Genomic DNA, 25,780 nt, shown 5'->3' on the forward strand with positions numbered 1-25,780 from the left:
TTTTTAAATCATGCTTCAAATTATCCTTATAAAGAAATATATGAACGACTCGCATGGATAAATCACAAAAGGGGAAGTATAGCGCGCAGCAAATATTTCCAACGAGACTCAACTATCAAACAAAGTACCAACAATGTGTGCAAAGTAAAAGCACGAAGCCGCTAAGCGAGAATGAAAAAGGCGCCTACATGTCCCGCGATCGAGTCGACGTCGACGCTCGCGAGACTTGAATAAACGCGTCCGACCCCGCGTGCGCATGCGCAACATCATTCGAAAAACTTACACGGTGAGCGACGCCGCGGAGCGAGGCGAGACAACGACGCGGACGAAACACACAATGGCGACGGCGGCGACAACGGCGGGCGGGACGGGCTCCGGTGGACCGGCCACCGGCCCGGTCGGCGGCGGCGGAGCGGCGGTGGGACGCAAGAAGGACGGCGGGCCGTCCACGAAGTTCTGGGAGAGCTCGGAGACGATATCCCAGATGGAGACGGTGCGGCTGTGGATCGGGAAGCACTACAAGAAGGTGAACTGGCTGCCATTGATTCGCACGAAAGGCCCGAGTCCCGCTGGCACAATGGGCCGCCGCTAGCTGCCGCCACACGGAACTCCCGCGACGCGGCGGCCTCTTTCGGGCTCGTTCGCACACGCGGTGACTGTCGTTTCACGAGCAACGGCTCGCGCCCGCTGTTCGGTTGGATCGTGCAAAAGCGGAGCGCTACGCAGACGGGCCGCTACTTTAGCTTTAGCCGAGCTGTTTACCACTTAGCTAGCTTGTTGTTAGCAAGCTAACCGTCCAGCCCGCGGAGCTTCCGATATCGCTCTCGGGGGGTTAACGCGTTCTCGAAAGCTGGCTGCAGGTGACCGCCGCAGCCGCAGTTACTGCACAACACAACACAACACAACAAAACACAGCCGAATCCGCAGAAGTTCTCCGCGATGCGAGCGAGGCACTCGTCCCAGTGCCGCGGACGGACCGAGGAGCTAACCCGCAGCTAGTCACGGGACACCACGCAGCCCCATGTCCATGTCAACCAGATCGAGGTCTGTCCTCCAGCCCCGCTCGGAACGCGCATTGCGTTCAGCAAATAACCACCAGATACTGCGCGAGTTGTGAACACACCCACACAGTCTCCCACCTTTCAGCAGGCAGCATCACCACCACACAAAAGAGTGGTCCTGCCCGTCTCCTCTCGGTTTTCATTCAGCCTCACCCGACGCACCCGGGAGGGCTGTACTGAGCGAAACGGAGTGGAGCAAACCTAGATCGACCATAGAGGCACACCCGGGATGAAATGTCCCATTCGCCCACCCAGATGCTTGGATTGAGGTTGTCACTGTGTCCACCACCGAGAAGTTGGGAGCCGTGTTGGGAAGGCTCCTTCACACTGTCTTTGTCGTAAACAGACCAGCTCTCGTTTGGAGGTTGTCTGTGCCACACTGGCTGTACGCCACAGCGCGACTGAGCGTTTACTTGAGGCCACTTGAGGTCCATGTTTGCGTGAGATTTAACAAAAAAAAAACCCCAAACACGAAACGCCCCACGATGACGACTAGAAGGGTCCTCCTGCAACACCCAGGACCACTGTCACCTGCCGTTGTGTTTCGGTGTCGTTGACCTCGATCCCAAGACCCTTTCCATAGATGCAAATGACATTGAAGCGGCCCCTTTAACTTGAGTGCACCTTTACTTACAATGATGGCACCATTACACACTTATTATCTTCAAACGTTCAGACAGTTATGTCACATCATCTGGGTCTCTATTGTTACTTCTAGTTGTCAGTGTTTTTGAAAAGATGGTTAATAGATTGACTTAAAAAAAAACGGCGCTTATGTTAAAAACGGAAATAATTATTATTATTTGCAGTTAGAACTGTGACAGTCAGTCAACAGAAAATACGTATTATTTCTGCAGTTGCAGTCCTATCTGCTGTTCTTTGCGAAAGTTGGCCCTTTTTTGTTGACGTTGTGTTACTGTCTTGTTTGCGACATGTTTTGCGTTGATTTGATGAATGGTTTTTTTACCTGTCTGGTCCCCAGTATGTCCAGAACGACTCCCCCTCCAGTAAATCCTTGGCGGGCTTGGTTGTCCAGCTGCTGCAGTTCCAGGAGGACGCGTTCGGACGCAGGGTCAACAATCCTGCTCTCACCAAGCTACCTGTAAGCACAACACACACACACACACACACACACACACACAAACATGTTATTTGTCCTTTAAACCCACATGCATTACGTGTGTACTTGTGATAATCAGTACAACCCATAGCTATTAAACCCTAAGAGCAGAAACGTCATATCCTCTTTCTTCCTCTTCTATTTTCAGGCCAAGTGTTTCCAGGATTTCAAGGCAGGTGGTGCCCTTTGTCACATCCTGGGGTCGGTCTACAAGTTTAAGAGCGAGCAGGGCTGGTGAGTTGACATGTGGTTCACCTCCACTGATAGAACTTGACCTGAACTTTACAGTTTTCACTCATACAAATCGTGGAAGATATTTCTTTCCTTAGAATCCTAAAAGTCTATATGCGATTGAGGGTAAACAAACAATAATGGCTCTGCACGTTGCTTCTTTGACTGTTTTCTGTCCACCTTTGCCAGGCGTCGATTCGACCTGCAGAATCCCTCCCGGATGGACAGGAACGTGGAAATGTTCTTAAATGTTGAGAAGAACTTGGTCCAGGTATGAACTGCACTCTCCACACATAAGCTTGGAGTGTTTGTAAAGGTGGCTGATCAATATCCCCAATTCATGATGTTCTTTCTGTTTGATTAAACGTGATTGTAGAATTTTCTAAACTAGTTCTATCCTTTCATCTAGGTTTCATTTTATACTGTTATTACAGACCAGAAAATACAGTTTTAGTTAGCTGACATTATTCTGCTGTTTTTATAACTTCCAACCTAACTACATGGGTAGACAGCTGGCGACCGTCCTATTTGTTAATTCTGGGGATTAAAATATTGTGTCTGATTCTAGCTTAATGTCTCTTTACTTCTAGAACAACTGCCTGACTCGACCAACTGTCTTCCTGTCGCCGGACATTGAGCAGAAACAGGCCAGTAAGCTCAAGGACGTCATCAAAAGGCACCAGGTGAGCACCAACTTCATACAAAACTAGCCAATGAAAAGATTTATCTGTCAAGCAGAGAAGAGTTCTTTCTAATGTCAAACGCTGTTGTATCTCTCTCTCTCCCTTCGCCCTTAGGGCTCCATCACTGATGATAAGTCAAAGGCCACCCACCACATTTACCCCTCACCATCCCAACAAGACGAAGGTACGAATTGTCTATAACTCAAACATCAACTCTACTCTTAATCACATTTTAGTGAGAGATACGTTTTTCTTCATTACTATTTTCCCTCAATGTAAAATCTGAAACAAGTCTTTTATATATTGTGGCCAGGAAACCGTATGTTTTATATATAAAACACTAAGGATTTTTTAAGTTGGTCAGCATTGGTTTGTGTGTGTTGCAGAAGAGTGGCTTCGCCCTGTCACAAGGAAAGACAAGCAGGTGTTGGTGCACTGGGGTCTCTACCCAGACAGGTGAGCAGAGAGGCGGGTTAAGAGGCTCACGAATTTGCCCTTTTAACGAACATTGATTTCAGTTCTTACCACATGGGTTTTCATGAACCTGAGATTTGGCAATGACAAATTAACTCAAGTTACCATAACATGCAAGAGATGTGTCTTTAAGTCATATGACTTGTTGATCAGTGTTTTGTTTAAATGTGATTTTGGAAAAAATATTTTGGTGGTCACGTCTTGGTTACTCGGTTGTATTTGTCATCACTGAATTTTTACATTTTTTTATGTGTAAAATAAGTTCTACCGAATCCCTGATTTTTAACATTAATGAAGAAAGTAATTAATATTAACGCTGAGATAATAATCTCCTTTCATACCCGATTACAAAACCCCTTCCCCGGTTAAGGGCATTTGAGACAAAGTCGGTTCAAATCGGGGTCCGTGGCAGAATTATACACGTGGATCATATGTATACTTCTGCTCTGTGATATGACAGTGTTTTGGTAACTTGTGTCGTTATTACTGAGTCACGGCTGCACTTTATTCTGTAGCTATGATACCTGGGTATCAGCCAGCGAGGTGGATGGTGACGTGGAGGATCCTCCCAGCGCTGACAGACCCTGGAAGGTGAGCAATGAGTTCAAGCAGAGCTGAAACATGACGCCAGTTTAAAATGTTTTTTGGTGTTGAAAATGAATAAATTGGCAGCCAGTGACAAGTTGGGTCAGCTGTAAGTTGAGTCAAATGGAGCCACATGTCTATTGCAGAGCTGTCTGCAGTCTTGCTACAGCCGAAGCTGACCACCTCCACGACACGCATTATAATAATACATTTATAATACATTTATTGAGCGTGGCGTTTGTTTATGAGGTCAGGTTTAATAGCTCAACTAGGAAACTCTGTGTGGTTGTATAACAAGCACATGTCACATGTCACAGATGTTTGTCTGGCTGTTAATGATGCAGCAACATTAGGCTTAAGCAAAAACATTTAAATGTGCAGTGCGTGTTTATTAAAAGTAAAATTATTTCTAATATATTGGTGCTATCATCACAAAATACCCAAATGATTCTCAGGTTTTTATTGTGCAACACTGGAAAATGATGAAGGGAAATCAGGGCAGCTGGGTAAAATGATGGTTAGATTCCGGCAGGATGAATTATGACAGATATAAATTTACCCTACTCTTCCTCGTCAGGTCCATGCCAAGTGGGTTTCAGACACAGACGCCTTCAACGAGTGGATGAATGAAGAAGACTACGAGGTAGACGAGAACAAGAAGCCAGTCAGCTTCCGCCAGAAGATCTTCCCCAAGGAGGAGGAGGTAGGTCTTGTGTGTGACTGTGAGTGAGAGAGAAGTATTTCCAAAGTTTTATTTATTTATTTTTTCCAGTACAAATTGAAACCAAATTCTAAGAAGACATTTTGCGAATGAGTCCAGAGTTGTACTTGTTTTAACAAAAACCAACAAAAGAAACTGAATGTTGAGCAGAATTTTTTACATTTAAACATTAAAACCAGAACATTTGATGATGGGACTTTTCCGAGTTACAAAATGAGGATGCATGCTTTAGTGTTTTGTCGGATGTGGTTATGCCCTGTGGACTATGCATCGTCGTCCTCCTCCTCCTCCGTCTCTGTCCGTTTGTTGCTCATCCTTTCCAAAGCTTTCCTTTCTCTTTGTCTCCTTCCAAAGTATTTTGGGGTTTCTGTCCATGTTTGGAAAAAATAATGACGTGTGCTGGTAGCCTTACATAGATTCACTAGCCACAAATTACTTAACTTGGCCTGGCAAGTCTGCACATGATTTCATTTGAAGGTCTTAAGGTGAAGAATTCTTTCAGATAGAATTCACTGGTACCTTATGCTAACGTGAAGCTAACTGCAGATGTTTCATTGCTCCCCACTTAATTAAAGACAAATAAATTATGCAGCCAATAAGAAACCTGTTGGATTCAAAGGTGATGCATCAATTTCAGTGGCCTAAAAAGTTAGTGAACGATTAAAACTTCAGTATTGAATCCAATATTACAAAAGTTTGTCTACTAATGACATTTTATGGCAGATTAATATTTCACTACAGTGCACAAACCCAGAAGTGAAGGTTTGTGCGAAAGAGAAGCTACTTCAAGAGAATGGCACACAGGAACCCTGATCCTCTCCTCCACTTCCACGACGTACCCCCCCCCCCGCCCTCCCCGCCGTCGTTCTCCCAATGCTTCCCCCTCCTTGTGTGTGCAACCGTTCCATCCTCTCATTCTGCGGCTCTTTCTCTCATCCTCCATCCCTCGCTCCCCTGCGCTGCTCGGGGTTTGTCTGATCAGTCTTCCCGTACACCCGATCGCAAGGAGCGCAAAGCCAACTCCGCCGGCAAGAAGAGGAGGCGCTCGCCCTCGCCGCCCAGTACTCCCGCTGAGTCCCGGAAGAAGGGAGGAAAGAAGGGGTGAGGAGGCCCAAGTTTTAATATTTCTTCACAAGACTGGTGTTAATCAATGTTCTATCAATCAATCTTTTGGTCATCAACTCTTTCGAGCCAACCAAATTGCAGCATGGTCCATCTGTCAATACATCTCTTTGGTTCATCATAATCTTAAAGGAGGTCATGGGTATATAGTTTTATTTTCAGCAAAGACTAATTTTTTGGAGACTTTACTCAAGCATGAGAAAACTGTCAATGTTGCCAGATCTATACACATTTGGTGCCCACCAATAATTTCCACCAGCGGACTCCAGACCACTACGGTAGCTGCAGTCATTGTCTTTAAAAAGCAATGTCACACACATCACAGGTTTTTTTTATTAGAGCTCCGCTGTCGTCCAAGCACCATCACACAGATAAATAAGATGAATCACAGGCAACACTTATGCAAAACACATATTTTTAAAAAGAAAATGTAAAATATCACCAAACATGTCCTTTTCCAAAGATTATTATGCACTGCAAACAAAAGACAGTGGCAGAGTTGCAATGATGTCAAGTCAAACCTCTGACTTAGTCATTTGTCTAGAAGATGTTGTTTAAGGAAGATTTCCGAAACACCTTCACAGCTGCATCAGGCCACTTCTGATTTCTAGATGTCCCGTTTAAATCTGAAGTGAACTGCAAAGCCATTTGATTCCGTGTATTGAATTCAACTGACGTAAAATGTGCTACTCTCAGGAACCCCGGGTCTCACTGGAAGCGACGGGGCCACAGAGGCGAAGAGGAGGACACCGAGGAGGACGTGACCAAGGACATGGACGACTCATCGGCTGGTGCCAGCATGGAGGAGGGCAGCGTGTCCAAAAATGGTACGGGTCTTTTTCTTGTTTGCTCTCATTTAAGATTTTTTTTTCTTTGAATGCTGTGCTAAGTAAGTGATTTTCTATGGTGGGTTTTTCTCTGGTTCCCTCTGTAGTTGTTTTTCACTGGGGCGAAAGAATGACTTGAAAGTAGGAACACAGCCTGAGGATGTGTTTTTGAAAAACCTCGGATGAATGGAGCTTGATATGTCCTCTCCCTCTTTCCTTTAAAACCATACACACATACTTAAAAATGCTGTTTTTAGACCCGGTCCCCTTTGCGATGTCCCACTTTAACAAAAATATCCTCCTTTTTTCATTCCAACAGACACATGTCTATTGGAATGTTGGATACCATTTTAGAGTCCTCAGCAAACCAGAGTGCTGGTTAATGCGCCCATGTCCACAACTGAATTAGACTCTCTTTGATTTAAAAAAAAATAAATAACTTTTTTACCCTTCAGCATATTTTTCTCTTTTTTTCCTCCGTACACAGCAAGTTCAAAGAAAGACAGCGAAAATACTCCAGTGAAAGGAGGGAATGTGGCCGACTTGGGTATGTATTTATGACAAGACTTATCTGCTTTGTACACACTGCATTAAGCAGTTCAGTTCAGTTTGGGGTTAATAATTCGTTTTTCTTGTTTTTATTTCTTTCAGATGACATGGAGGACGACTCAGTGCTCTCAGGTGGAAAGGTAAGATGACAGATTCCCCAGACAGATTCCCCCCTGTCAAACCCATCACTATAGGTGTTCGATTGCCAGCTTGGGAAAGAGACAGTTACTTAACCGTTTGCCTTTCAGGGCAGTTACCAAGGTTTATATTATATATCAATGTATTTCAAAAGATTTGAAACACATTTTGCATAAGTAATTCTCCAGTTTATAACATTGCACAAATATACACAAGGTACTAGTGGCCAAAGTTATTCTGTCACTCAATTGAAGAATAGATTCTAGTTAAAATATTACCACTGCTTCGATTTACTGTTAACAATCACACAGGAGCAGCGTCCTCAAGTAACGTGACACTTAACTGTGCACTAAAAGTATAACCAGTAAAGATTACAAAAATTATTAATCAGGAGAAAATTTTTTAATTTCTTACAAACTGACATCAAGTAGTTTTTCTTTTTTGTTCTACCTCAATCTTCCACATTTTTTTCTCAGAAACGCCCGCCCTCATTCTGCTTTTCCTAAAACATCAGCAATTGAGACAGAAATAATTTTTAATGGCGAAGTGTTTACTCAAATGGATCAGAGGAGCAGTCCTTCAGGGATTCCAGGAAAAATGTCTGAAAGATAAGAAAATATTGTTCAATATGATTGATTTAACTTTAATGGATAAAAAAAGGAAAGTAAATCAAAGTATTTGCACACTTCAGGAAACTATGCCATTAAAGTTAACAAGTAATCGTATTCAATCTGTCTCAATCGATTTTACACAAATAGCAGTCTAAATCTAGCCCGGCTTTACCAGGCAAATACTCAAATGTGTATTAGTCTCAGTTCATGTTCTGTTTCCAAAAGACGTTACCAACGGACGCAGACGAAATGCCTTGTGACTAGGGATGGGCCTGAGTGATTAATTCCTCGAGCAGTCCTCGTTTCAAATGACCTCGATGACATGCACATTTTACTGAGCAACAATTAAAATCATTTTAGGTTTTCAGAAAAACAGTGTTTCCAGATTTAATTTGTGTGTAAATTTGAGCCTCAGTTTTGAGTTTTTTTTACCATTACAAGCCTGCAGCGGTTGTTCGACGTCAAGTGTGACCCGTGAATTTAATTCCGTTTTTGTAAGGAAAAAATGTTTGGAAGTTGTTGTTGTGAAAAATAAATCCTCAAAGGTTAACTGTGACTGTTTTGATTGAGAATAAGCTTTACGTGTTGGGCAGGCTGTAGTGCTGTGCATCGCCATTCTCGCAGAAAGATGCGTTGCGTTCTAAAAAATAGACTTAGACAAATGAGTACTCGATCGGCCCTCGAGGAATTGATGCGATCCCTCTCATTTACTACTCGTGCACACCCATACTCCGGACGAAATTGTATAGACGTACAACCAGTGAGAGCAACGAATCATGTGACGTCTGTTGAGCAACAGACCATAGCAGAGAGGAGATGTCTGTGGTGGTGATTCCATAATGTCTGTGAACCAGTATTGAAATGTAAAAAGTACTTTTAGTCCAATGCTCGTTCATCAGCGGCAGACAATCCTGACTGTTTACAAAAGTCACTTCTCTCCACGTCATGGTATAAACCCTGCCCATTATCAGACAATCAGTTGTGATTAAATCGGCAAAATTCCTGCCGGTGGGAAATCACGTACCAATGAAGGGGATCCAGACCAAGTCTGGCAGACCCTCCCAAATTTGTCTGGGTCCCAGGCCTGTGTGAATCCTGCTGGCGTGTCTGACTGTGTCTCGCTGTGCAGGATGACGAGGACCAGGGCAAATCTGAAATCAACCGGCTGATAGACGCTGGCGAGGACAACGTGACTGAACAGACTCACCACATCATCATCCCCAGCTACGCTGCTTGGTTCGACTACAACTGGTAAAAGCTGATTTTTGTTTTTTCTTGTGATATAATAATGGGCACATTAGGCCTCAATATACCCTGCGCTTTCAGTGTTCTTTGTTTATTCCCAGTAGAATAGGACAGTTAGTGTATTATTTTCACTTTGATGAATTTATATTATTCAGCCATTTTTTTTAAATCACTATCTTTACCCATTTGTCATGAACACAGGAAATATGTCTTCACCATTTAATCAGGTTCCAAATTTGTAAATAACTAAGAGCCACTATAATGTTTAATTGTTTAAAATCACTGGCAATTTCCTTTCTTCATCCTGATCTGTTCTTCTCCTTCTTACTTAAACTGTTACGTTGTTTTGTCCTTTCTTTTCAGCATCCATGAGATAGAGAGAAGAGCCTTGCCCGAGTTCTTCAATGGAAAGAACAAGTCCAAAACTCCAGAGATGTGAGCTCATTCATATACACATATTACCAACAACTAAACACGTGTGATTTTACCTGTCCCCTCATGCTAACCTCTTTTTGGTCCAAACAGATACCTGGCCTACCGTAACTTCATGATCGACACGTATCGGCTGAACCCTCAGGAGTATCTCACCTCCACCTCCTGCCGCAGGAACTTGACCGGAGATGTGTGCGCCATCATGAGGTGAGAGAAGTCCTCATGTGCGGTCTTGGCTGGGATGGCTCTTTTAGTGGTCGCAGAAATTTGGTGTATACAAATGTTAAGCTTAAGATGGACCATCTGCAGAAGCTGCCAAAACAACAATAGGTCACTATATTAATTAATATACACTTGCTTGATTTCCTAAAAATGTTTCTAAAGAGATAACATATACTAACACATGTATTAAATGCCTCTGCTGTCGGTCTCCAGGGTTCATGCGTTCTTGGAGCAGTGGGGTTTGGTGAATTACCAGGTCGATTCCGAGAGCCGCCCATTGCCAATGGGCCCCCCACCTACACCCCACTTCACTGTGCTGGCTGACACGCCCTCCGGCCTCATGCCCTTGAACCACCGACCCCCACCGGTAAGCACAACTTTAAAACATCAACCTGACTCTGGAAATTCCTGTTTTCATTGCTGAGCTTTTCGAATCTGAGCGAAGAGGGAAATCAAGAGTGAAAATCACAGCAGGACAATAATGAACCATATATGTTTTTATAATGGATTAATTTGCAATGAAAAAGTGATCAATACACACACGTGTCTCTAACACACTAATCAGTTCTACATAAACATTATTGGTGAATATTCTGTGTTTCATCCCTGTAGATTCCTCCTCCACAGCCGATGCCCAACTTCGCAGACAAAGGCAGAGACAAGGCCATCGACCTGCAGAACTTTGGCCTTCGCACCGACCTCTACAAGAAAATCCCCAAGGTTGGCACCACATGCTGACTCACTCAGCACCCAAATGTGTTTTTAGCTTTTAAGATTGTGTGGTTCACTGACGAGGTGATTTCTCAACTTTTCTTAGATGCTAAATAACAGGAAAACAGCTTAATGCACATTAAACATAAAAACAAACACCTGAAACATTATCTTTATACCATGTATGAGAGGGTAGGACAAACATTTTTAGAACTTTTTTCCTATTCTATTTTAAACTTTCCAGTTGTCTTATTACCTGTCTTCATGTGATTGTTTTGTTTTGGTTCTCTACAGGGTAAAGCCATCACCTCTACCAGGGAATGGACCGAGCAGGAGACTCTACTGCTGCTTGAGGTGAGTCCTGCAGGAAGAAAAAGGAGTAGCATGCGTCCTGCTGTCATGGTTATCCTGCTTGGCCTCTATTGCTCTTTACCTTCCTATCACCCTCACTCCTCCTTCTTTTCATCCTCTCTTTTTGAAAGCTGACTTATTTTTTCTTTTGAACTTCCATCCCTTCCACAGTAGGTATTGCTCCCTCTTTACCTCCATCGTCTCTTCCTTTATCTTATAACCCTTTAGTTTGTACCTCTGTCCTCCCTCCAGCTGCTTTACTGATCATCATACTCCTATACTAACTGTCCTCACCTTCTCCCAGGCCCTGGAGATGTTCAAAGATGACTGGAACAAAGTGTCGGAGCACGTTGGTTCACGCACCCAGGACGAGTGCATCCTGCACTTCCTGCGGCTTCCAATCGAGGATCCCTACCTAGAGAGCACAGAGTCGTCTCTGGGCCCTCTGGCCTATCAGCCCATACCCTTCAGCCAGTCTGGAAACCCCGTCATGAGCACAGTCGCCTTCCTGGCCTCTGTGGTGGACCCCAGAGTGGCATCTGCTGCTGCCAGGGCAGCCCTAGGTGAGAAGTGAAAGCGTCACATCTCTTACAAGAGTTTGGATCTTTTTCGGCTGTAGTTCGACCCTGAATCTTAATGTAGTAAAACTTTATGAAAACTATTTTATTTTTTTAACGATTTTTGAGATTTTTGGGTGTATATTGAGAAATGGACTTCAAAAATTCAAATTTATATTTAGTCTTCTTGTCAATTTAGTGTTACTGCAATTATCCCTGCAAGTTAAACTTGCAAAAACTACGAAAAAAAGACAACAATACTCTTGTCACTCAGCTAAAAACCATCAAAGGCAATGAGCTTGAAAAGTGTAAACTACACGAGGAGTTAGTCATAATGAAAAGTGTTCCACTGTGCCAATATTGTCCAGTTTATTATGCTTTACTTCATATTATACAATATCAGATTAATATCTGTTTTGTATCATAAATTGATGCATTTTTCCGTCTACAGAGGAGTTTTCCCGCGTGCGAGAGGAGGTGCCGGCCGAGCTAGTGGAGGCTCACGTGAAGAAGGTGCAGGAGGCGGCCAGGAACACAGGGAAGGTGGACCCCGCCTTCGGCCTGGAGAGCAGTGGCATCGCTGGCACCGCCCCCGAGGAGCCAGAAAAGACCGGTGAGTAACATGTGGACAGAGGAGTAGAATTGGGAGCTCAAGTCACTGGTTAAGATCTTGACCTGCCTGGAAAAATCCATATTTGATCAATTTAAGTGTTAAAGGGCCCGTATTGTCAAAATTGCTCTGTTAGTACCGTTAAAGTGCCCAGGAAGGGAGACACGCCGCCACAGTCTCAGCTGGGCGCTGCTCAGGTCCGGCAGTCGCTAACTGGCGGAAGCTAACTGCTTAGCGACTGGACGCTGCTAAGCAACCAAAACGTGAGTTGGTTGGTTGTCTCCTGTCATCAACATGTTACCTGTGGTTGGCTGGGCCGTGCGTCACAGAGAGGCTCATGAATAATTATTAGACGGGCCAAAATCGCCTTGTTCCTGTGCAGAGCTCCTGAAAGAAGAGATATAAAGCCATATTGAGATGTTTTTTGGTACTAAAAAAATCCCAATTATATCTTCTTAAGGATATCAAAACAAAAATACGGGCCCTTTAAATTGTGTCAAAATTGAAGGTTTTCCTAGGAAGTGTGGTTGTCGGCTTCCAGAGGATGTTTGGTAGTTCTGTGTTGTGACGTCTGAAGCCACTGGAGGGCGTGCGTGTGACGCTGCCCTGGTAACCAGTGGATTAAAACATCAGTGGCAGATGGGGCAGGAGGAGGGGAAAGAACTGGGTCATCACACTCCAGCATGAGCTTATCTCTTCCTTTCTGCTTTTTCTCTGTGCTTCCTTGAAATATTTCTCTCTCTGTCTCTCTTTGATTTTTCCTCCTTCTCTCTCTCTCACACGCGCACGCACAAACACACACACACACACACACACACACACACACACACACACACACACACACACACAACCAATCATTTATTATACCTTGAGTATATATATATACCCTTTAGAGCCACTGTTTCAATCAATAACCTTTAATGCGTTCAGTGCCTGAAGTACTCGACCGACACACATCCTCAATCAGTCAATATTCAAACCTTAAACACACTCAAGTGCACTCATGACACACTTTAACACTCAGCCGCGCACATGTATTTCCCCGTGTATATGTGTGCACACACTTTACGCCCTTCCCTGCGGGCCCATTCATTTAAAATGCTTTTGACCTGGATTTCCTCTCTGGACGCAGCTCCAACACCTTTTCGTTGTGTTTAACTCTGAGAACCAATAAATACTTTTTTTAAAAATTTTAAGCAGGACAATAATTCCCTTTTATTTATCCGTCACAAGTGTTGAACGTGTTGTGTAATTTCTCTATGGTTGTTCATCACTGTGCTCTGTCTCACCTTGGTGTTTTGGCAGCATAACGAATTCAAAAGGTAGAATTGTTGATCTGAAATCAATCAATCTGAGATCAGTGTATTTTAATCTCCCATCACCATGTCAATTGCAGAAACCACAGAGCCAGAGAAGATGGACACTGACACAGACTCCCAACAGGCAGATAAGGTAAGACCATCTCTCTCTGCATCCTGCATGACATGAAAGACATGTTTTTGTTTATTTGTTGTTCTCTTGTTTATTCGTTTCCATTTGGGGATTAATATGATAATTAGAGATGTCCCGATCAAACCGCAACTATCGGTATCCGGGCCCGATCAAGGCATTTTTAACTGATCAAGGATCGGCTTTATTGAACTCGATTCAGTGGGGTCGAGTCCAAATCAACTGTGTGTTAGTGGTTTAAAAAAAAAGGCGTCTAGTGCAACAGCGTGTCTCACAAATGTGTTTTCACTACTTTTTGGACAGTGGACTTCCTCTTAAAATAGTTTTCCAATAACCTTTGAAATGGCTTTCATATCATTTACAACTCCTGAGTTGAAAGCATTTAATCAGAATATCAGTTCCAGTCGGTTTTTCCACTCCTCTGTGTTCGGCCCTCTTCTCTCGGTGTGAAAACGCCCAGCGGGTGAATTTAATGGCTCGGTGGTTGATGGTTTCCCCATTAGCATCCATTAACGGCTGTCAGACACTTGGTCCAAATCACAGTGATTGTCCTCATAAGTTGGGGTCACAACAGGAACCTTTGTTCCATTCACTTAGCGACGATGCCCTTCAACAATACAATTCATATCTCAGTCAGACTTGTGACAGGAAGCCTGGTTCCTGCTTCTTGTGGCATTTGCCTGTGTTACTAATTGTTGTGTGATCCTTCAGGCGGAGTCGAAGGACGAGGCAGAAAAGCCCAGTGAGTCTGCAGAAAAGATCGACAAGACGGACGCCACTGAAAAGGTGAAGAAGGAGCGAACCGAAGCGCCGGAGCGCGAGGAGGACAAGGAGGAAGGAGAAGAGGCCAAGACAATTCCAGCAGGTAACAGGGCAAAATATAAAAAGCTTGCAACTAGAATGTTTCAGTCACAAATGGCTCCAAATTAAATCTGCAACCATCAACTAACTATTACTTCATTGACTAGTAACCTCGTGATTAATTGATTATTTCTTTGGTGAAAAGTACTGAAAATCACAATTTCTGTAAGGGAAGATGACGTCATCAATTGTTCGATCAACAGTCAATAAACCAAATTTATTCAGTTCACTTCAAAGTTTGACAACGAGCGGCAAATTCACATACTTGGAAGCTGGAACTAGGCAGTTTTGGCATTTTGACCTCAAAATTACTTTAACATTCATCACATGCAGATACTGATTCAGAAAAAAGGTCCACATTTGTTAAAGTATTATATCTGTCACTACCAGACAAGGACAACGAGGAGGCCATGGAGACGTCGTCCTCGGACCAGGAGAAGGAGAAGGAGGAGAAGGCGCCTTCAGAGGAGGGAGAGGACAAGGGGAAGAAGCTAGAGCATGACATTGGAGAGGGAAACATCGCCACGGCGGCCGCAGCTGCTCTGGCATCTGCTGCCACCAAGGCCAAGGTGAGACCGCAGGAGAGCTGACTGAACCACAGGGGAACGCAAGTCTGATTTTACCAAAGTTCACTGGAGTTTATATTTTTTTAAACTTTGCAGTAAGACATTGTCCATTTTCTGTAGATTGTTGCAGGGGAATTTTGTACAATGTGAGCTATATGAAGAAACGACTGCAACATGCAACAACAGGAAATCCAATCGAGTTCTGGTCCCAAATAAACTTCCAGAACGAACCGGTGAACTTAATTTCATCGTATCACGATGATGTCTTTGACTCTGACATTGTCCGTCTCCCCTGTTCCTGAATCTTTTTCAGCACTTGGCGGCGGTGGAGGAGAGGAAGATCAAGTCCCTGGTCGCTCTGCTGGTGGAGACCCAGATGAAGAAGCTGGAAATCAAGCTGAGGCACTTCGAGGAGCTGGAGACCATCATGGACCGGGAGAAAGAGGCCGTAAGTCAAAAGGCATTTGTGTTGTTTTTCAGCTATGGTCCTGCACAAGGTGGAAAGACGCATTGTATCGATTATTGCATGCACTCACATTCTTTGGTTATTAATAATGCAGTTTGAAGTCACACCCACTCCCTAAAGTGTCAATTTAAATACCGCCGACACTGAACTGGAAAGGTTTTCAACCTTCCCTCATTCAGTCATCACTTTCTCCTGGTTAAGTATCATAATTTTCTATAGTGAAGTGAAGAGTTGTGAAAAGTGTGAAAAGAGAAAGTGTGTATCGTTGATTTGATTGATCTATTTTTAGCTGTGGTACTTCCTTTTTCAGTATCCAAGCAAATTTAAGAACTGTGTTTACATCTCAAACTGGTCACATAGCCACACCTGCTGCGTCTCTGGTGAAATTGACTCGGGTTAATAAAACACATTTTTAAATGTGCAACACATATGGTACCAGTACCCCACTGGTACCATATGGTTTGTTACCGGTAAACATGCAAATATCTTTGAGGGGAAACTTCTCATAGAATTGACTGGAAAATTAAGTGCTTTTGGCGAGGAGGTCACCTCAGTGTTGACTGTCTACATTTTAAATCCCAAGTAAAATCAATCCCAAACAGGCTGTGGTAAAAAATAAACAATAATAGTAATATAAAGCCCCTTTCACACTGGCCAAAAAACCTGTTTAAACCCGCTAAAAACCGGCGTTTTGAAAAACATGTGAAAATGTTTAATCGGCATTCAGCCCCGGGTCAAATGACTCTGCAATAGACCCGGGTAATAATCGGCTTCACTTCTGATCGGCATTGATGTGAACGTCACACCCGGGTGAACGCGCTCATTTGCGTGATGACGGCGGCAACGAAGGCTCGACTTCTCCGTCGGTAACTGCTGTTACCTCACCAGCTGTAGTAAAGAGACCTCTCGTGTGTAGCTAGCTCGCTTAGCCTAGCTCTGGCTCGGTGGTGGTTACAACTAACACAATCCAGATCATCGATGAGGTTCAGAACGGGGCACTTTATTTCAACCCTTCGGGGGACATACACGGCCTCATCAGGCGGTCTCTCATTACACAGTGGCCATAAACTGTCGGTAACATGGATGATGTGTGGAGCCCATTCTCCTTGTGGCTGCAGCTACGTACGCAAACACAGCGTGCAGCGCCAACCTTCTTCTTCTCTCACACACACACACACACACTTCAAAACCCATATGGCCACCTGCGTAAAGGGCCAGGCTTGGCTCGTAACACTGCGCTGAGTTTTCTACACTGTTCTTCCTCTTGTTTTATGGCGCACACCGCTCTCTATGGCCGCCAACTGTCACTACACAATCATCAGACCCTGGTCTGCTCGCAGTGTGAAAGAGGCCAATTGCCGACTAAACTGGGGTCGACCCGCGTTTAAAAAACCCGGGTCTACACTGTAATTTTGGTGTGAAAGAGGTATTAGACAATTGGTTTACTCCCCCCGCCCCCTATTCAGCTCCAGCAGAGCCCCCTGTCTTTTAACAGTTTACTGTACCGCATAAAGGTTAAAAAAAATCTAGAAAATCAGTCACCCATACATATAAATAAGTTAATTCTATATCACAAAACTCATGGGTGAAACGGAAGATAACCAATTAAAGACTAAGCATAGAAAAAGAAAAAAATGGAAAAGAAATTTAAACAATAATAATAAATGAGAGGAAAAGAAAAATAAACAACAATAATTAGGGTTGTATCTAAGTAACTATGTAAGATGTAATACAGGGTCTGTGTTAAACAGTTACTATATCAGTAGCCTCCATCATTCTTACATACATTAAAAAAGGTTGCCATGCGTTGTAAAATTTCTGGTGTAGGGTTAGATAATTTCAAACATCCTTTATCCGAAGCCCAAAGATTGGGGGAAATGTATCTTTCCACTTCAACAGTATAAGTCGTCTGGCTAGGAGAGAAGCAAAGGTTATCATATTTTTTGCCTGACGACTAACATTTATATCTCAAGGCTGTTAAAATAATGAATTCGTCATTGTAGGAACATTTTTTGTATGATGAATGATGGTGTGTGTAGATACAAAAGCTTTGCACCCAAAATGAAGTGAAAAAGGAAAAGTGGGCAGTGAATTTTAGCCATGGCCATATTAGTTTAGTTTAGTAGTCCCACTTGTTCCAAATCCTCCACAGAGACCGGGAAGGAGACGGAATGACTTCTTTGTGTGGGATCTGAATTGCAAATAAAAACAATTTTCACGGCAGAGCTGTTGTAGGCAAGTGGGACTGTTACCTGTCTGTACAAGGCGGACGAAAAGCCCTCAGCTGTGTGTGTGTCCGTTTGCCCTGCCCCCCCGAAGACGAAAGCGAGAGTGCAAAACTGTGTTTTTCCACAGTGGAGGCGTCGGGAGCGCGGCCCATTTTCACAGCTGTAAATAGTGCATGAGAAGGACTCTGTTTTACATAAGAGGAACCAAACCCATGCTGCTGCCATAGGCTAGAAAACGCTAAGCTCCTGGGAAAAAAATATGATCCACAGAACAGCAAAGAGGCGATAGACAGTTTGACATAAAACCTGCTGAGCTCGCGTCTTTTTATTTTATTTTTTGACATTTACATGTCAGTGTAAAATGAATCATTCTGGTTTTAGGCGGCTTCCTTTTGGTTTGAAATATCGGCCGATATTCTTTATATATATTTATATATTTATGGGAAAGCTAATTTCAACACATGATACATCTACATATTAAAATGTGTGTATATATAACAAACCGATCATATATTTTATACCAAAAATATTCATCTGAAAAGTAACTAGTAACTATAGCTGTGACATAAATGCGTTGGTCGGAGGGTGTTCCAAACCGCGAGTCCCGGACGAAAATAGTTTGGTGTAAACACGTGTCAAGTTTACCATCAGTTACCACTTCTATTAATGTCGTAACGTGGCGTAGGCTAAGATGCTCACACATTAGCTTCCACTCAGCTGACGAGCTATGAAAGTAGCTACGTGGTTTAGCTTTCCAGCTCTGCATCTCACCAACTAGGTAACAACGTAGCGTGAAATCAAACCCTCAGCGGTCTCAATCCACCGCCGCACCGTTGTCTGATGTTTACCTTTCAACCTGCCACACTACTGACTGTCCTGACGAGCTATAGCGTGAGTGACGTGCCAGTTGTCGGGATAACAAAATTAGAGTTATATTGAAGGGAAATGATGGGGTCATTGTTTATTCACTTCCCTGTATGTAGTTCACAAACTAGTAACACTTCACATATATTTTTCTGATAGGCCCATACGTCGATTATATTGGCCAACTGATAAATCTGTCAGGCTCTACTTTAAACTAAAGGATAGAATAGGTTTAATGGTCATATTAAATTACACTTAGTGATCCTTTCATAGACCCATATGTGTCGTCTGATACAACGATCACCCACCAGTTGTTGACAAATGTCTTCATTTTACTGTCTTTTCTCTGCGTTCCCCCCGTCTTTCTGTGCAGTTGGAGCTTCAGCGGCAGCAGCTGCTCACCGAGCGGCAGGCGTTCCACATGGAGCAGCTCAAATACGCAGAGATGAAGGCGAGGCAGCAGATGGAGCAGCAAGCTGCCGCCGCCGCGGCTGCAGCCGCAGCCGCCGCAGCTGCAGCTGCCCAGGCCCCCGGATCTGGACCCCAACCAGGGACCCCTCAACCGGGCACACACCCTGGAGGACCCCCGCCACACCACGGAGGACCAGCGCCCCATCACGGAGCACCGCAACCACACCACGGAGGGCCGCCGTCCGGCTACCCCCCGATGGGTCACCACCCTATGGGCCCGCACCACCCAGGACAGACGGGTGAGAAACAAACACAAGAGCGTGTGGTTCTTGATATGAAGTGTTCAGAGAGGAAGAGAAACGGGATGAAGCAAAGAGATGGACATTATCTGTTTTCTCTGAACGGAAAGTAGCGAGTGATTATGTATTAATGAAAATTTTGTAGTAATCCTGACGTTTAGGCATGTTGATGTCATAGTGCGGTTTAAAGGGACTTTTCTATTTTTTGTTAGAAACTCGTTAAAATAGTTAGACACCGAAAAAATTCCCATCGCCCAGATTTCTGCACCTGTATTTCATCCGCTCCCGAAAATCTGCCACGTCTAAATTTGTCCCGACTTTATATTTCCCGGACTGCAGGACCGATGGGACCGGGCCAGCCGATGCCTGGACGTATGATGCCTGGCCCGCCCTCTGCAGGCCCCCCTCCGGGCGGCATGCCTCCCATGATGCCCCCGCGCCACCCTGGTGCTCCCAACGGAATGTGTGAGTGCCACTGTCTCATTGTGTTTGACTCGTGTTTTTGTATAAACTTGTATGTTTGTGTTTCTGAAGATTATTTAGACGGACCCACAGCGATCTGTTTGGTTTTGTGTAGAGGGTTTAATTCAATAATTGCAGAATCCAATATTTACACCACAAACAACCAGAAGATGATTCTGGGAATTCAAATATTGCTTTGACTTGGATTCCTGACAACTGCTATTTACTTTGCATGTCAACCGCAGGTAAATGTTTGGGACATTGCCGCTTCTTAGCGTCACCTCACAAAGTTTTTGTGAAGCAAAGATGTGTTTCTCCTGTTAATCTTCCCATGGCAGCCCTTTGAAGGGCTCAACTCCCCTCCATGGTCTCACCTTCAGCCCACAAAGTGCTTCTTTCTGTCTCTAAACCCCCCCCCCCTCATTCTTTTTGCAGACCCTGGCCCAGCACCTCCACAGCCTGAAGCGGTGCCCGCTGCTGCTGTGGGTCCTGCAGCGCCCCCGAGTGGACGAGTGGCTGACAACTAAGACCCTACACACACACAAACACACACACGCGTACACAAACAAAAGCACACACACACGCACTCAAAACTAACTTAATCTCTGACACCCGCTCCCCTTTTTGAAGGCCTTTGCTACTGGCTCAATAATTTTTGTCCTCAGCTCTCAAAAACTCCATATACTTTGTGACAAGACACATACTCGCACTCACACTCAGGGTTCAGTGGCAAGGGTAACCCAATTCTACACACACACACACACACACACACACACACACATCCAGACTTCCTCTCAGGTCACAGCGGCAAGACTCGTCTAGTAATAAACACTGTTTTCTGCTCTGTTGGGCCAAATGGAGGCTGGAGAGAAAGACTATGTACAGAAACAAAACAAGGAGACAGGACAGACTTAAACCTCAGTGTGTCTCTCTCAACTTCCTCTTTCCAATGCTGTTTAAATTGACACTGTAACCCCGTCCCGTCTCGTAAAATAACACACACACACACACACACACACACACACACACACACACACCTCTCTCCGCTCTCTCCGTGTCCGGAGCTTCGTTCTCCAAGCCAGTCGCTGGGGGAGCTAGTGAGACCAGACGTCCAGTCAGACATGCAGGTGTGTGTGTGTTCACGTGCTCCGAGCTGTAACACACACACACACAGACACACAGACAGAAAATAATATGAATGAAACACACACACACGGAGAAGGGGTTCCAGCCTGCCCCCACTCTTGTCGAGTATCTACCTCTCACTCCTCTTTTAAATGATACACTGTAGTTCCGTGTGTGTGTGTGTCTTTGTCTTCGAATGTGTGTGCTGTCGAGATAGAGGGGTGTCTGATGGCGGTTCACTTGTCTGCCTTCTCTGAGCGCAGTTTGTACGATGTTACAACAAAAAAAAGGTTTCAATCCGGAGAAACGTCGCAAATCATCAGGCCAAAAAGAAAAAAAACTCAATCTTTTTCGAGACATGTAAATGCTTGTTGAAAAACCTTTCTGTGTTTTAGCTACGAAAAAAATAAACCCTTCAAGTCCCCACTTCTTGACCCAAACAAAGATGTCACTGAGCTCTCTTTGGGTCGGGGAGTGGAGGACACAGCTCATGTGCTGAAAGCTGCGATTTACTGCTCAAGGAAAGGCGTTTGTGTCCCAACAAGATGGAAGACAGTCTTTCAAATTGCACCGGGTGTCTTGCCGGAATTATCGAATAAAACTGTCTGGGTTCTATATTCTTCTTTTTGTCGACGAGACCCAGGAAAGAGCCCAAAGTCAACAAAGTGCCGAACCAGCCGATTTGTTCCAACCGTACAGTTAAATCTTTAAAAAACGGTAACAATAGCATCATTTCCTGAAATCAGATTGACAGCAAAGATTTTGGCATAAATTACTCAAAATGGTGCTGTTGCTGGGACTATAGTCGTGTGTGTGTGTGTGTGTGTGTGTGTGTGTGTGTGTGTGTGTGTGTGTGTGTGTGTGTGTGTGTGTGTGTGTGTGTGTGTGTGTGTGTGTGTGTGTGTGTGTGTGTGTGTGTGTGTGTGTGTGTGTGTGTGTGTGTGTGTGTGTGTGTGTGTGTGTGTGTGTGTGTGGAAGGACAGTGGTAACAGTGAAGCTCTACGGCACAGGGGAAGATTAATCAGGTAATAGTGTTGGCGGGTTTGTTTTGTTGGTCTTTGGGACTTTTCATTCCATTTGTTGATGTTAGGGAAAATATAAGATATCGCCAGGCTTTTTTCGTTGAAGCGTTAGTCTCCGATGGGATGACACGAGAGTTCACCCCCCAGAACGATCGGTTTAAAGCCTCTGAGGAAGAACGGGATGGCTGAAACACACCGTCGTTCACACCAGCCCCAGCACTGTGACACACACACACAGACACACAGACACACAAACAAACAAACCGAATCCAAGCCAAGCTGAGGCTCACACTGGAGGCTGCGAGCACACACCGTCTTGGCCAGACCCTGCCACAAAGCACAGAACACACACACACACACACACACAAATGCATACATACATTTAATCTCCTGCTGACCTTTACAGAGAGGGAGACACCGTGATGCGGCTCGACTGAAACACCCGGTCGTGAACGACGCTCTCGCTCCTCTGCGCCGTGGGCTCGTAGACGTTTTTTAGGTGCTGATACTGTAGCGACTAACTACCCCCCCCCCCTCCTGACCCCCACCTCTGCTCGAAATTTCCTAACGCCTAGTGCTGCCTACCTCGCTAACCACCTCCCTCACGGTCAAATTTAGCAATATCATCACTCCTGTGGGTCAAACCTATCTGTGGTCTGTACACTGAAAAATCCCGGGCTACCAATGACAAGCAATCATGATTTCACCTTGTGGTCAAAATTAAAAGAAACGTACACGGGGAACAACCACTGAACGATTCACTACTGGGCTGGAAGTAGTTTTAATCTGGAACTCTTTTAATGATCTGTTCAAATCCTTCTACAAGCGAAACCGCCCACTCGTCTGTGGCTCTAGTGTATCCAATGTGAATTTTTGCTGGTTTTCTTTGTCTTTAATAATACTGAATTGCGTATCTTTGTATCTCAGACTTTTTATGGTGGTCCTAACAGGCATATTTGACGGAAAATATTCTGCGATTTAATCAAGAAAAATGATAAGCGGATACATTTATAATGAAAATCGTCTTGTGGTTTTGCAGCCGTATTTATTTGCATAATAGATTAATCATTTTTGAAAAGAAAAAAAAATCAGGGATTATTTCACAAATGCTTGTTTTAATTTATTAAACAGAGAAAAGCAGCAACGTCCGAGATTAAACGGCGGAATGAGCAGACACTTAAACTGAAAATACTGCCAAAAAATACCATTCTGTCAGTCCATTATTGGGATTGAAAGTTAACCATATTTTTTGTACGTATTTCATATAAAATTCCCTTGAACGTGTGACTTGAATTAGTTTAGTGCATTTGCCATTAATATAAGTCCGGGGTCGACACGCATGTTGACTTCAAATCTGTTTCACGATAACCGGTTTATCATCCGCATCAGAGTTCCAGCTCACCCTGCTCGTTTCTTTGGATAATAGAGCATCATTGTGCATCTGTCGACGCCCGGTTCAATGCAAACTGATATGCGGTTGTTTTAATGTGAACTCCTGAGCCACTCCCGCCCTCCCCCCACTCCCCCCCTCGCTCGCACTGTTAGAGTCTCTGCTACCTCTTTGTCGTTCATCCGCTAGCTACCTCTTCTAGAAAAATCTTCCTCTCGCTCTGTGCTACCTCTGCGCACCCCTTCGCTACCTCTCGTTCCTTTCTTTTAACTTTTCCTTCCCCCCCCCCGCCCACGTGACTGCTGCATCACTCGACTGTTGCCCCTCCTCCTCCTCCCGGTCTGTCGGAAGTAGAAGAAGAAGAAGAAAAAACACGCCAACCATATTGTCAACCTCCCGTTCACCGAGCCCTCCTTTCCCGCTCCACATCGTAACCCGGCTTGTTATGTAATATCACCTAAATATGACGGGAATCCCCCTAACATATATTATCTTTAATCGTTACTCTTTTTTTTGTGTTAATGGTAATGTATTTTTAAGGAGAAGTTTTGTGTAGATTGAAGTCGATCTCTGTTCTTTGGGAGTTTGTAGAATTTGTTTTTCCTTTTTATTTTATTTTTTTTGTATGGGGTCCGTTGGTACTTGGACCTAGACACTGTCGAATAAACTGTTTTGTATGAGCCCGGTGTCTCTGTTTGTGGATACATTTTGCTCAAAAAATATCCCAGCCTCAGTCTCACGAGCTCAGGTTTTTATTTTGGTTCACGCCCACCAAAGGCCGGACGATGTCACCAAAGATAGTTCTCACAACATCTATCTAGAATATGCCTATAACAGAACAGGTGTTAGATTTTAATGGCTGCAGCTGGTTTAGCATTGAATTCAGGATGTATTTTGCGTCTTAAAAAATAATTTAAAAAGCATTCGAGGCGCCACCCGTCGCCCGGATGTCCCAGAAATGACCCCGTCGCTATCAACGCGTCTGACACGGGGCAATCTTCATTATGTGAACCGTAAACTCTGTTAAAAGACCTTTTATCTCCAGTTCATCTCTGAAAACACGAGGCAACAGCGGTGATGACTTTGAATGAATGTTCAAATAAATGTCGCTCAAAAAGTGCTGTCGGTATGTAAAGATGGAGCGCACACCGGCCCCCCAGGTTGTGAAAGCATATCAAGTTGCTCAAAGTGGAAAAATGTTCAGAGGATGCGGTTAAAGCTTATTTTATTATGATAAAAAAAACCAATGAGCTTCACATAAAGCAACCCAAAAATTCTGCTGAACAGACAATGAGTTAAATAGGTCAAAATGTTCAGTTCATCCGGCAGAAAAACTAATGAGACGAATGAAGTTTTAAAAAAAAGGTCACCAGAGCGAACAGCCAATTATACTAATAGCCAATAAATAACTGCATTCAAGAGATTTCAAAGAGCAGAACCACATATTGTACAAGTCAACAATTCACAAACCTAGAAGTGATTGTATTAAAGATGGATAGTGTGTTAGTAATCTGGTTCCATGCGAGCTGGATCTCCGGTCACTGTGCGCATTGTTTTTCACACAAACTGCAGATTATCTCGTTGTGTGTCTCTTGTCTTTGTGTTGGGATTAGGGACGTGGCGACAAAGCAGCTGTACTTGATTCTTTCATCGTATGTAAATTACACATTTTGCAGAGACATCACAGTTAACTGGCTCTTCTGCAAATGTGCGTTTCCTCCTTTGTATTGCGGATTGGCGGATGGTTACAAATGTATATTCATGCATGAATAATAATTATGACCCACAGTGCTTTTCACACAAAGTATAATTTTCATGATATTACTTGATTATATTTTCAATTCAGGAGTATTTATGGTATTAGTACCTTTACTTAAGTGAAGTGCCTGAATATATACCCCACCGACACACCCACACACATTGTATACAACTTAAAAAATGACAAACTGTACAGCGCAGAGAGCAAATACGTGCCTCTTTATTCTATCTGCCTCTATATTAGGGTTTAATACAGTCACACTTTTGTATTAATCCGTTATTGAATTGACATATTTTAACTGTCTAAATTGTTAAAGAGAATGATATAATATATATAAAATATAATATATATAGAATAAAGTTTTATAATTACCATTTTACTTTGTAGAGTTACAGTTACAAGTACAGAATGAACGGGGTTGAGGTTTTGGGTTGAAATGGCAAATGTCATTTTAGGATCATTAGAATAACTTTCTATACACCCAGATAGATCAAAATTAAAAAAATGAAATTTATAGAAAATAAAGTCATTAGCCATTGGTTAAAGATGTCCTTGGTTTGGTTGTTTTGCTGCCGTAGCTGCTTAGCTCTCTGACTGTCGCAGCTCTGTGCGTACACATGAAGGGGGG

General features: G+C 43.8%; 1 protein-coding gene across 2 annotated transcripts; it reads left to right on the top strand.

Annotated features, from left to right (window-relative positions):
- Positions 1-279: 279 nt before the first annotated feature.
- Positions 280-24,073, top strand: smarcc1a (SWI/SNF related, matrix associated, actin dependent regulator of chromatin, subfamily c, member 1a). 2 transcript variants are annotated; one of them, XM_035607534.2, is made up of 28 exons: positions 280-526; positions 2,044-2,163; positions 2,330-2,415; positions 2,602-2,683; positions 3,003-3,095; positions 3,210-3,279; positions 3,482-3,551; positions 4,085-4,160; positions 4,732-4,857; positions 5,882-5,976; positions 6,694-6,824; positions 7,312-7,371; positions 7,476-7,513; positions 9,252-9,373; positions 9,731-9,802; positions 9,893-10,006; positions 10,235-10,388; positions 10,634-10,741; positions 11,027-11,086; positions 11,388-11,646; positions 12,092-12,253; positions 13,647-13,702; positions 14,411-14,564; positions 14,951-15,129; positions 15,440-15,574; positions 19,058-19,394; positions 19,734-19,859; positions 20,292-24,073. In XM_035607534.2, the coding sequence occupies exons 1-28, from the start codon at positions 338-340 to the stop codon at positions 20,381-20,383; spliced, it is 3,366 nt and encodes a 1,121-aa protein (XP_035463427.1). In that variant the 5' UTR covers positions 280-337; the 3' UTR covers positions 20,384-24,073. The 2 variants fall into 2 exon arrangements, with proteins under 2 accessions (XP_035463427.1, XP_035463426.1); XM_035607533.2 differs by having other exon boundaries at positions 281-526; positions 5,858-5,976.
- Positions 24,074-25,780: the final 1,707 nt, after the last annotated feature.

The sequence above is a fragment of the Scophthalmus maximus genome, chromosome 10, assembly GCF_022379125.1.
Source record: "Scophthalmus maximus strain ysfricsl-2021 chromosome 10, ASM2237912v1, whole genome shotgun sequence".
In the NCBI taxonomy this organism is placed as follows: Eukaryota; Metazoa; Chordata; class Actinopteri; order Pleuronectiformes; family Scophthalmidae; genus Scophthalmus; species Scophthalmus maximus.

Coding starts and splice junctions, on each gene's coding strand:
- smarcc1a (XM_035607533.2), top strand. CDS start 338: ATGGCGACGGCGGCGACAACGGCGGGCGGGACGGGCTCCGGTGGACCG. Junction 527..2,043: donor TCGGGAAGCACTACAAGAAG/GTGAACTGGCTG, acceptor TCTGGTCCCCAG/TATGTCCAGAACGACTCCCC. Junction 2,684..3,002: donor TTGAGAAGAACTTGGTCCAG/GTATGAACTGCA, acceptor CTTTACTTCTAG/AACAACTGCCTGACTCGACC.